The sequence below is a fragment of the Lithobates pipiens genome, unplaced genomic scaffold (assembly GCF_037356315.1).
Source record: "Lithobates pipiens isolate NorthernLeopardFrog02 unplaced genomic scaffold, aLitPip1_a1.2 Scaffold_25, whole genome shotgun sequence".
NCBI classification, from domain to species: Eukaryota; Metazoa; Chordata; class Amphibia; order Anura; family Ranidae; genus Lithobates; species Lithobates pipiens.
This window is the reverse complement of record NW_027507787.1, coordinates 90,278,380-90,290,836: the sequence shown is the minus strand read 5'-3', so window position 1 is coordinate 90,290,836 and position 12,457 is coordinate 90,278,380. Positions and strand designations below refer to the sequence as shown.

Sequence of the window (12,457 nt, the reverse complement as noted above, 5' to 3'; positions counted from 1 at the left end):
AGAAAATGCCGACATGTTTCGGACCAACTGTCCTTTTTCATAGACATATAATTTATCTTGTATGTACAGAGTCTAAGAAATGTGATTGAAATTATTACAGCAAAATGTAAATTTAAATGTACAGAAAGCTTGCAAAAAATTTTTACATAGTAAAATGTTTGATACATACCAGCCAAGCATTAACACCAATAGATACCAGCAGGGGGTGCGAGTATAGTACTGTTGATGATTGCCACAATAATTAAGGCAGTGCCTGATGTCAAATAAGCCACTTTGATGGGATGGTATTAGAATTGAGACAAAAGTGTCAGAAGCTGCAATGGTAACAAGCTCTCTCAGCTAGGAAGGTATGGGAAAACCTAACCCAGTGCAAACACCAGCATAAAGCAGCATTGGTGGATAGTCTGGACAAAAGAAAGTATAAATAAAATAAGTATATGGGAACAGGTTGTCCTCAATAGGCATAAGTATAAGTAGGGTGAAATCACTCACCAAATGTTACACAGTGTATAGATCTAAAGCGGCATGCAGCAGGCAGCGTACTAACTGCAGCCTGTGTATGTCTTATATCACCCTGTAAGGTGATATGAATCAGCTGTGAGTGGGAGGAGCTGGACCACAATCACAGCTGATGCTGGTGGGGCCAGTGGGAGTGCCTGTTGGCACATAACTCAGTGGCCACATAGAGAGCTCTGACAGGATGGCGTGGGGTGTGGCCCCGCCACATAGTGGGCGTGGACGCGTCCCGCGTCGTGATGTCACCGGTGCGCGGGTAGCCCTGGATGCAGCGTTCCATGCTGGAGTGCAAGCGTACCATGGTGGAATAAAACTACCCCACCAATTGGGCTATAAGACTGTGCCCCTCCCACTGACGATGGGGGCACGCATGTCTCCCGCGCGCCGGGTACCACAGCAGCTATTATGAAAAAAATGTACAAGGAGGAAGTAAAAACTGTGTGAGCAGCATAGAAATGCAAAACAATGGGATTACAAAGTAAGCAGTCTACGCAGGCGCCCCCTAATGGACCATGGCGGTAGTGTCAATCAAACAGGGAAATGCTAGCCAACTGCCAATATAGATGTGTGTATGATAGCAGTATATATATTTTCAATAAACCCCTGGTGGCATTGGGTAATGCTAGTGGCTGGAAAAAACATGATATTTAGACATGATGGTAGATATTAACTCTGAACAGAATACAACATATTTGAATGAGTATAACAAATGATAATGACTGAACAATGAAAGAAGAGAAGGTACAAAAGTAAAATAACAATACTTAACATAAGTAATATGGGTGTATTATAAATAGAGGATTAGCATGATAATATTGCTACCATAAAACTAAATATTATATGCAAAAATTTATACAATTATACAGATATACGTCAGCAGGATCAGCAGAAAGGTGCATCAAACAGCAACTATAGTATCAGTATGGTGCTGATAGACCAAAGGTCAGCAATCATATAATGTATTGAATTGGTTAGAGATCAAGCTCACACATCCCCGATTGAAAACCTTCCAAGAAGGGTCTAAAGTTGAAGGCTTCATTGAGGCCAGATGGTGAGGTGGCATTAAGATGAAAAATCCCCCTTAATTCACTCTGAAGTAAGAGTTTATTGTGATCACCTCCTCGAATACTAGGAGGGATATGAACGAGGGCTAGGAAGCGCACATGTGGTGTGTGATCAGAATGTACCGTGGCACAGTGTCCGCCTATTGGGAGGTCAGGATCTTTGTTATTGATAGTGGTGATGTGGCGGTAAATAAGTTTCCAGAATGGTAATTTGGTCTTCCCAACATAAAACTCACAAAGTAGAAGATATACGACCCCCTCTTTGCGGCAGTTGACATAGTGACGGGGATTAAAAAATAGTTGATTGGGTAACATAATGTTGTGAACGGTATTGATGTATTTGCAATACCTGCAGTTACCACAGGGATCAGTACCTCGTAGTTTAGTATTAATGGAAGTAGTATGTGAGTATTCACTATGGATCAACTTGTCGCAGATAGAGGGGGCTTTTCTAAATGTGCATAGTGGCTGGGCTGGAACAAAAGGTGCAAGATTGTGGTCCAAGGTTAGAATGTGCCAATATCTTAATACTATATTTTTGATCTGCTGATGCTGCTGACAATATGAACAATGATCCGGGGGGGGGGGGGGGACGTGTAGTGGTGCGTTTTTGAAAAAGAGGGTCGTGGCGATTTTTCGCCTTGGCTTTCTTATATGCCATTTTTAGAGTTTTATTAGAATAACTCCAGGCAGAGAGCCTCTCTCTAAGTAAGGTGGCTTCTTGGTTAAATAGTTCATTAGTAGAGCAATTGCGTCGTGCACGTAAGTATTGTGCATAAGGGATAGATTGAAGTAAAGGCTTGGGATGAAAACTATCCGCAGATAGAATGGTGTTTCTGGCAGTGGGTTTGCAAAACAATGTGCTTTGCAAATAACCCCTCTGGTCTTTAGTAATAGTCAGGTCCAAAAATGAGATCATTGAAGTACTGTATGTCATAGTAAATTTTAAATTAAGTTTATTATCGAGATTTAAGAATTTTAAAAATTGATGTAATAGTTATACTGAACTGTTCCAAAAAAACAGAATATCATCAATGTAGTGATACCAGGTCACCACATGGCGGCAAAACTGGGACATATTGGGATTAGAAAAAAAGTGAGCGTTCCCACTCCCCCAGGTACAGATTGGCGTACGCCAGGGCACAACAGGTGCCCATGGCGACGTCCTGCACCTGGAGGTAGTGGGAACGCCCAAAAGAATAAAAGTTGTGTGTGAGAATAAACTCCAGTGATTGTAACAAAAAATCTGAGAGTGCTGGCGAGTATTGCTGAGAACGTGTCAGAATCTGATGAATGGTCTGAAGGCCTAAGTGGTGGGGAATGGAGCTATATAGGGCCTCTACGTCGATCACAACTAGAATAGTGTCACCATCGATGAGGAGGCCATCCAAGACTCGAATTAAATGTGTGGTGTCTTGTATGTATGAAGGTAAAATGGTAACAGGAGGTTGCAACAGTCTGTCAACATACTTACTGATATTATCAGTCAAGCTGCCACGGCTGGATACAATAGGTCGGCTGGGTGGCTGGGTGGGTTTTTTGTGCACTTTAGGAAGTACGTAGAAAGTAGCTTCACGAGGAAAAGCCGGTCTAATAAAATATCGAGTAGATTTGTCAATAACTTGTTGGATGAAAGGCTTGGTCTATTAGACTATAGAGTTGTTGGGTAAATTCTTGAATGCAAGTATGGGGTATAATTCTATAGCATGTAGTGTCAGAAAGGATAGCGAGGCACATTGCTTCGTAATCGGATTTATTTTGAATTACTATGTTGCCACCTTTGTCGGTGGGTTTGATAACAATAGAGGAATTCATTTTGAGATTCTGGAGGGCGAGATGTTCATGGTATGTAAGATTTCTATGGTGTTTGGAAGTAGGTTTGAACTGACGTAATTCACGGGTAACCAATTTGAGAAATAGAGCTGCATTATGATTCATGCTAGGGGGTGGATATACACTGGATTTCTTTTTTATAGATGTGTGTGGTTTACTAGTTGTTATGTCCGCATCAATATCCGCAAAGATGCGGTCAAGGTCGAGGATGTTGATTAAGTCGGTGGGTGCATTTTCGTCCAGAAGATCAATACGATTCTGAACTGCGGATGCCTCAGCAAAAGAATGAAGTGCTGGATCAGTGAGTGGAGTTTTAGAATACAAACTCTGTAATATTAGGTTGCGAATGAATAAGTGAATGTCTTTTATTACCGAAAATTTATCAATTTGTGAAATAGGACAGAAAGTAAGGCCTTTTTGTAATACTGAAATCTCGTGTGGGAATGAATTGTGATCGGACAAATTAATCAAATTGAGTGCCTGAAAAGGAGGGGATATTACTTTTTGAGCTTGTGCAGTTTGGGATATGATTGTTGGATGAGCTGTGGGGCACGCATTTTGTCTAAAAAATCACTTAGTTGCGTGGGAGTAGGTAAAGAATTAGATCTACCAGCAGTTAATGGATGATTATTATCGTGGGCTGGAGTGGCTGACGACAAGTGCTTAGTGCGTGGTTGTAAAGAGCTGTCAGTGTCATGCAAGTCATCCTGTGACTTAGTCTGAGACCGTCCACATTTCTGACGGCATGGGCCGTAAGAGTGGTCAGAAATATTAACCACGTCAGTACATGTGGTAGATGAATTATCATCATATTTAGTGTGATTGGGTTTAGGTACACCACGTGTAGACGATGTAGGGCGGGGTGTGCATCTAGAATCAGACCACCTGTAGGCATGGGCCTCCTGAAATGCCTTTTTGTCTCTAAAAATTTTTTTGTATTTTTTTAGAAGTGTTTCCTTGTTGAATTTCTCAAAACGTTCGTTGAGTTGTTTTTGAGGGGGGGGGGGGGGGGTGTAAAGAATGATCAGTAAGTTTAAGAAGCTGTTGATGGATGCCTTCAATTTTGCTGTCTAGTGCAGTCATTCTATGTTGATATTCAAGAATCAGCAGTTTCATAAGATCTGCAGAGCATTGTGTAAGGATGGCCTCCCATGAAGATTTTAATTCAGATGTTATAGCATCGAAAGTAGGGAAAATTTGGACACATAAGCTGAAGGGGATCATACCCTCAGCAAGGTAGTCCTGGAAGGATTTGATGTGCCAATGAAATGATTCTTTTTATTTGGATAATGAGAGATAAATTAAGGAATAAAAATCAGATTTCAGAATCGATCGATTCCTTGGATACAAAATCAGTGGCCACAGAGTTCATACAATTCTCCTATTCATTACCCAAATATGCTGCCATAATGAACAGAGTAAATAAACAATGCAAGCTAGCACAAGAAAGAATGGGATTATAGGTGAAACTTTGAACCAAACAAATAGTAAGAGGGTATGTTGTGTGGATCGGCAGCCTGCACTAATAAGGGGTATAGTGGGTTAACACCCACAGAATAGAGATTACAAATCAATATAATGCGTGCAGGCTGGTGATCTACATTAGGCTGGTATAGCAATCCCAGAAGAAACAATACAAACGCGGCACAAACGAATGGCGCGTTTGTTTTTCAAATTCGCATAGCCAGTACCCCAAGGGATATTTGAGATATACCAAGCTGTGAAACAGTGTAATATCAATTTATTAATCAGAAAAGTGTATTTGATACATAACAAAAAATATATGCTGGCAATACATAAACAAATTAAATCAGCTCAGCAGCACAGCAGTCAAGTATAATATGCTTTCTATATTTGAAAGAAAGTATATTATATGTGTACAACCCTATATACTGTACACCTATACCAGTCCCTAAAAGGACCTTTTGTGGACCTAGTAGCTAGTGATTTGCAGACTGTCCCTGCTTCAAACACCAAACTGTCCCTCCCTACACTGATAAAAGACAGCTGCAGAATCGGTCAGCACTCAGCAGCACAGCAGTGCACCATAATATACTTGAAAGAAAGTATATTATAGGTGTATTACAACCCTATATACTGTACACCTATACCAGTCCTTAAAAGGACTTTTGTGGACCTAATAGCTAGTGATTTGTGTCACTACAGTCTGTCCCTGCTCCACACAGCAACCTCTCCCTACACTGACAAAAGACAGAATGTAAAATGGCCGCCAGATCAGGTCTATTTATAAGGTAGGGGGAATGTCCAATTGTCCATGTGCTGAAATGTTTCAATTGGCTGTCCTGTACCCCATGATGGATGTGTCATCATGGGTCAAAGTTCTTTCACAATGTAAACGCATGTGTCCGCCGTGCGAACAGCACCAGAAGTCCGCCGGTTTGGCGAATCGCGAACGTGCAAAATTTGCCCCAAACCGCAAGGCCATCCCTACTCTGCAGCTGCTGCCTCAGGCCTCAGACTATTTATTGGCTCTTCAACCACCTACTGGGCACACCTCTTCGGGGGTTGGCTGAGTTCCAGAAATATGCAGGCTGGCTGCTCTGTTGTTCCTACCACTATAATTCTAGAATCCTCTAAAATACAGTGTGAAGTAGATAGAGCAGCAGCCTGTGGGACACTGAGCAGCCCTAACCAATCAACCCCTGCTCCACTGATTACAGAGGAGCTAGCTAAATTTACCTAGCAGCCTACACCACAATAAGAGGGTGATACATTTCCTTGGATGACTAAGCGTACTAATGTGTAAATGGGAATCCCAAGACTTCTGCATGTGTTGAATGCCAAATGCACTTACAGTCACTGCAGCACCGAAACCGAGGGGCTGTATGAGAAATGGGCTGCTGGAGAAGCAAGTCTAATTCTTCTTCTCTTACAGGGAACTGGTGGGGGACACAGGTATTCTGAACAGAAGTGTTGAATGCCTAACTTATCTACAGAGGTATGACAGGGTCTCTTTCATTGATATACAGTAACAGAGTTCTGGAGGGGGACACAGTTTTCGAACCAGGTTACCATTTACTGCAGATAAAAGGCAGGATAAAAAAAAAATTAGATTTTTTTGTAATGCAGACTACTATTCCATCCTTAAAATTTTGTTGATGTTTACTGTAAATTTAAGTTATATTCATAAATTTCAGAACTAATCTGCTTTTTCGGTTTCTTTTTTAAATTTCTCTGATGTGTCAAGGCGGATGTTCCCGCTTTTCCAGATCCGCATTTGGGGGATGGATCCTACCTCCGAATATTCCCTTGTTCTGGATTTCTTGCCAGTGGGTGACAAAAGATACAGGTAAATAGATCAATGAATAGAACACAGAAATTAATTTAGTTAATAGATATAAATAATCCTTCGATGCAAACTTCACTCAGCTGCGATACCCTGGCAAAGTCATGGCCTGCACTGTGTTACTATGGCCAACAGCTATATTTGAAAGCCTATCCCTTACCATCATGCAGCAGAGCTGGACTGCTGTGTTCTGTGTGCTTGTAGGCAGGTGCAGTCTACTTTCTGCACTGCAGGTGGGGCTTACCCACAGTGACCTTGCACCTGGAGAGGAAGTCAGGAGGTTTTCCCGGGGAAGCTCTCCGGTTGGATGCTGTCACTGATGTGACTCTGGCAGTCATCTTGGGTTCGGCAGAGCCAATTTAAGGCTCCGGCTTCCAGGTTTGGCGTACTTTATGCGAGTGAGTAGCAATGGAAAAGTTATTCCATTTGTTAAGGACAGTACTAGTGGTAGGGAAAAGTTCCTGACGAGGAGGGATAGCATAGGGTTGCAACTCCACTGGAAATCCTCCCGCTTGGGCACGAGACAGCTTCCCGCTTTAGCATGAGACAGTCAGACCACATTCTGCCCTCTTAACAGTCACTGTCAGATCGTCTTGGATCTGCTCTCTCAATGTTGTTCAAAACTGTAAGTGTACACAGTTGGGCAATCTTCCCACTGGGTTTGTTGTGAACTGTTGCTGCATTACTTCAGTACAAGTTTTCTTTCCACCTGACTGTGCGTTATTGCTGCTGCACCCCACCTACTGTATATGCTGAGCAGAGGACTCTGGCTCTAATACAAAGGGGGTGTGTCGGACTGCAGCAGAGAGACACGATTTACCATGCAGTTTCCTGCGGTGTAGATTTTTTACTATACTTGTGGGCTAACTTATCACATAAGGAAGGACGGAAACTATTATCAGAGTTTTTTGCAAGGGTTTAACTAGGTTTTAAATTGAACTTTTGGTTTGTCCACACAGTGCAAGGAAAGGAGGGCATGCTAAAAATTTTGCCAGCCAGTCTTTTTAAAAAAACATCCCACATTTTAATTTCTGCATTCTTTTGTAAATTGTGTGTGCCTTTCAACTTCTTATCATTTTTCATTTCCCAGGTATGCTTTTCACTCCTCCTCTTGGCTTGTCTCGGGAACTGCAGATCCTGCACCGCCTGGCCGCCTCCACTTTCACCCAGATTCACCAGCGAAAGGCTCTCACTGGATGAGGCAGACTGTCTCCTTTGATCGACTCAAACTTACCAACAATGTACAGGACATGAGAGGACATGTGAGGCCATTAATCATATCTGTGACCAGCAGTCCATTTTCTCTCTTTCATCAGAATCAGTTTCATAAGAACCTGTCAGGATGGAAATAAGGGAGCTACTGAACTGTATTTTGAGTATCCATGCACTATAATTGTCAGACTGATCTTTGCTTTATTAATAAGAAAGCTATTGACCAAGAACAAGTATGTAAGCTGGGACTTTACTGGCTTCATACTTGTTGAGCAAGCAGTGACTGCTTTTAAAAAAAACAACTCAGCTTTCAGTCTTAATTTAAGTTTCCTGCAAAAGCATTTATATTCTTCTCTCCGGGGGTCTCCCACCATCCATCTGTTTCAGCACTGCAACCTACATAAGATTTTGTAGCATTCAGTTTCTATCAGTGCCAGATGCCCATGCCCTCCACAGACCCCCATCTCACCAAAGTACTTAGCAGTGATGGGAGGATGGAACCATGCTCCAGGAAGAGTTCAATGCTGACTGGGCCAAAGATTATAACCACGCTCCAGGAAGAGTCAAATTCTGGCTGGGTCAGAGGGCGGAATTGCACTCCACGAAGAGTTGAATGCTAACTGTGCCAAAGAATAGAACCACACTCCCTGAAGAGTCAAATGCTGATGGAATCAGAGGGATGGAACCACATTCCAGGAACAGTCAAATGCTGATGAGATCAGAGGGTGGAAATGCACTCCAGGAACAATTGAATTGTGATGGAGTAGATGATGGAACCACCCTTCATGAAGAGTTAAATGTTGACTGTGTCAGAGGATGAAACCACACTCCAGGAAGAGTAGAATGCTGATGGGGCCAGAGGATGGAATCCCACTCCAGGAAGAGTCGTGTGCTGATGGAGCTAGAGGATCTAACCACACTGTAGGAAGAGTCAAATGCTGACTGGATCAGACAATGGAACCACACTCCAGGAAGTGTTGCATGTTCATGGGGTCAGAGAATGGAACCACACTTTGGGAATAGGCGAACACTGATAGGGCCAGAGCATGGAACCACACTTCAGGAAGAATGGAATGCATTGCTGACTGGGACAGAGACTGGAAACACACTCCTGGAAGAATTAAACTGATGATGGGGCCAGAGGATGGAACTACACTCCAGGAAGAGTGGAATAGTGGCTGATCAGAGGATGGACCCACACTCCAGGAAGAGTTGAATTCTGATAAGGCTAGATGATGGAACTACATCTAGGCTAGATGATGGAACTCCAAGAAGAGTTGACTGCTGATGGGGTCAGAAAATGGAACCACACTTCAGGAAGAGTAAAATACTGCCTGGGACAAGGGATGGAACCGCATTCCAGGATTCAGGAAGAGTCGAATTCTGATGGGGTCAGAGAATGAAACTACACTTCACGAAGAGTCACATGTTAACGGGGTCAGAGAATGGAACTACACTGCAGGAAGAGTCAAATGCTGGCTGGGTCAGAGGATGGAATCACATTCCAGGATCCAGGAAGAGTTGAATGCTGACGGGGTCAGAGAATGAAAACACTTCAGGATAAGTCACATGCTGACTGGATCAGAGGATGGATCCATACTCCAGGAAGAGTTGAATATTGATGGGCTCAGAGGATGGAACCACACTCCAGAAAGAGTGGTATGCCGACTCGGTCAGAGGAAGGAACCACACTCCAGGATCCAGAAAGAGTCGAATGCTGTTGGGGTAAGAGAATGGAACCACACTTCAGGGAGAGTTGAATGCTGAAGAGTCTTACAAAGACTGCAATTCTGAAACAGAGAAAAAGTAGGAGACAGCAGCCACCAGAGAGGCAAGTATAATACTACTTCAACTGCAGAAAACTTGCATTACAATTCTTTCTGAGACTGAAGCAGTCTATTTAATAATGTTAATTGGAAACAGGAAGTGATTATACTGGAAATCTTTTTTAAATGTGTGGAGGCATGCAGATTTATTGACTGACAAATTCATTAATTGCTTATTCTACACTTACATAGTCAGGTTTAAAAGAGAAACAAGTCCATCAGGTTCAACCAATAGAAAAATGAATTAATAAATCAAAACATACAGGACTCTAATCCCACTGTTTATCCAAAAGAAACCAAAAAAATCTTTAGAAAACATGGTCCAATTTGCTCCAGTAGAAATATATTCCCGCCTCGTGAACACCCTTTGTCATTTGAAATGAGCTTAAATTGAACAACTTTATGATATGGAAAATTTTTTGTATTTATACATACCGGCCAAATCCCCCCTTAAGTGTCTCTTATAAAGGGAGAATAAATGAAGTTCCGTTAAACTTTTCTCATAGCTGAGGTCCTCTATATTCTATTTCACAACCAGATCAAAGTATCAGCAAGTCCCTTGCCAAGTTCCTTTTTCTGGCAGACAAGTAAAAGACTAGCATATGTTGGCAGGAGAAGGAGCTGTTACGACTAATTCTATCTCAGGGGCGGATCCAGAGGGGGGGCAATGAGGCAATTGCCACCCCCGAGAAATTTGTTGTGGGCCGGGCAGAGGAGAGAGTGGAGGAGAGAGCGGGCGGCTCTGTGAGTAGAGGAGAGAGCAGGCAACTCCGTCGGGCGGAGGACAGAGCGGGCGGCTCGGTTTGTGGACGGGTGGGCGTGTGGCTTGGTTTGTGGACGGGTGGGCGTGTGGCTCAGTGTGTAGGCGGGTGAAAGCAGGCTAGGTGTGAGTGGGCACCTGGCCAATCAACGGGCTGGCAGCCAGGAGAGAAGAGAGATGACATCGTCTCTCACCGCCCCCGCATCCCTGCCGTAACCTCCGCCCTCACTGTGCAGTCAGCATGGGCAGCAGAGAGATTACATTATATCTCTGCTGCTTGACTCTGGGACAAAGAAGCAAGAGATAAGCAAAGCATCACCTTAGCAGGCACGTGACAATCCGCAAGGAGTGACAGGAGACGTGGCAAGTGACAATCTGCATCTGGTGGCAGGTGATGTGGCAAGTGACAATCCGCAAGGTGTGGCAGGAGACGTGGTAAGTGACAACCTGCAAGGTGTGGCAGGTGACGTGGCAAGTGACAATCCCCATCTGGCGGCAGATGACGTGGCAAGTGACAATCCGCAAAGGTGTGGCAGGTGACGTGGCAAGTGACAATCCACGTCTGGTGGCAGGTGACATGGCAAGTGACAATCCACAAAGGTGTGGCAGGCAACAGTGGCAAGTGACACGCTCAGGGCTCCCACTGATTCTGCATTATGGTGAGTTGAACCATTTCATTTTATATTACAATGTATTAATAGAAATAATGCACTTCAGTCATCCTGACACCATAACAACCATGGTGCCGGGATGATTGGAGCGCCAACACCAGCCATTTCCCTGATAAATTGCCTGCAAAAAAACATATTTTCTGGCAGTGCCCCTCCCGAGACTAGGCTCTGGATCCGCCCCTGTTCTATCTCACCTTGAAGTTTGGCCCTTCTTGCAGTCCCCTTTGATCTGCTACAGTATGCTTATAGTCAACAGGAAGAATTGACAGTAGATCTTTGTAGAGCAATTCTGAAAAAAATGATTCCTTTTCTTTGTACAGATCATACTAAACTCCATGCACCGCTACCAGCCAAGACTTCACATCTTGCTCTCCGATCGCCTACAAGGGGGAGAAGCACGTGCTGAACAGAATTTTGTTTCTTTTGTCTTTCCCGAAACCCAGTTCACAGCGGTGACTGCCTATCAGAACCACAGGGTAAGTTGAATAGTAAAAACTCAGATAACATTGAAAAGATGCCATACCATTGTACATTTGCCAAATTTTAGGCATGTTGGGCATCATAAAAGCCCTGAGACACCACCATTAGCATTGTGTAGGTCTACCATGGAGGTAAGCGGCAGCATAAACTTGTATGGGGTATTGTCCAAACTTCAGGCTAAACCAAATACCGTTACCCATAACCCATCTGTAATAATAATACCAGACACCTTGCTCTTGGGTTTTAAATGGCCATAGCAGCCTTTTATTAACCAAAAAACATAACAGCAAAAACACTTTTTAAATCATTAACCAGTTGCCGACCGCCGCACGCCGATGTACGTCGGTACAATGGCACGGGCAGGCATAAGGACATACATGTACGTCCCTTGCCTCCCGCGGGTCGGGGGCCCGATCGGGCCCCCGCCCGGTGCCTGCGGCGGTCGGTATTCGTACGGGAGCGATCCCGGACGAGGGGACGGCCATTCATTCATGGCCACCCCCTCGCGATCGCTCCCGACGAATAGAAATCCCCGGTGACATCACTTCCTCTCCTGTAATGTAAACACAGGAGAGGAAGTGATGTATTCTCTCCTCCGTGTCGGTATTTTTCGTTCCGACACGGAGGAGAGCGGATCAGTAAGTTGCACCAACACTTACACACACAGTAGAACATGCCAGGCACACTCACACCCCCCCTTTACCCCCCGATCACCCCCCCAATTACCCCTGCCCCCCAGTCACAGTGACACCAATGTCATTTTTTTTTTTTTTTTTTTTTTTTTTGCA

General features: G+C 43.8%; 1 protein-coding gene across 1 annotated transcript in view; it reads left to right on the top strand.

The window, feature by feature from the left end:
- Positions 1-12,457, top strand: part of LOC143929768 (T-box transcription factor TBX1-like) — a 69,717-nt gene that overhangs the window by 44,494 nt on the left and 12,766 nt on the right. The window contains exons 4-6 of the mRNA XM_077453744.1: positions 6,622-6,723; positions 7,811-7,982; positions 11,510-11,665. Coding sequence (XP_077309870.1) covers positions 6,622-6,723; positions 7,811-7,982; positions 11,510-11,665 — 430 coding nt within the window. The remainder of the gene's footprint in view (positions 1-6,621; positions 6,724-7,810; positions 7,983-11,509; positions 11,666-12,457) is intronic.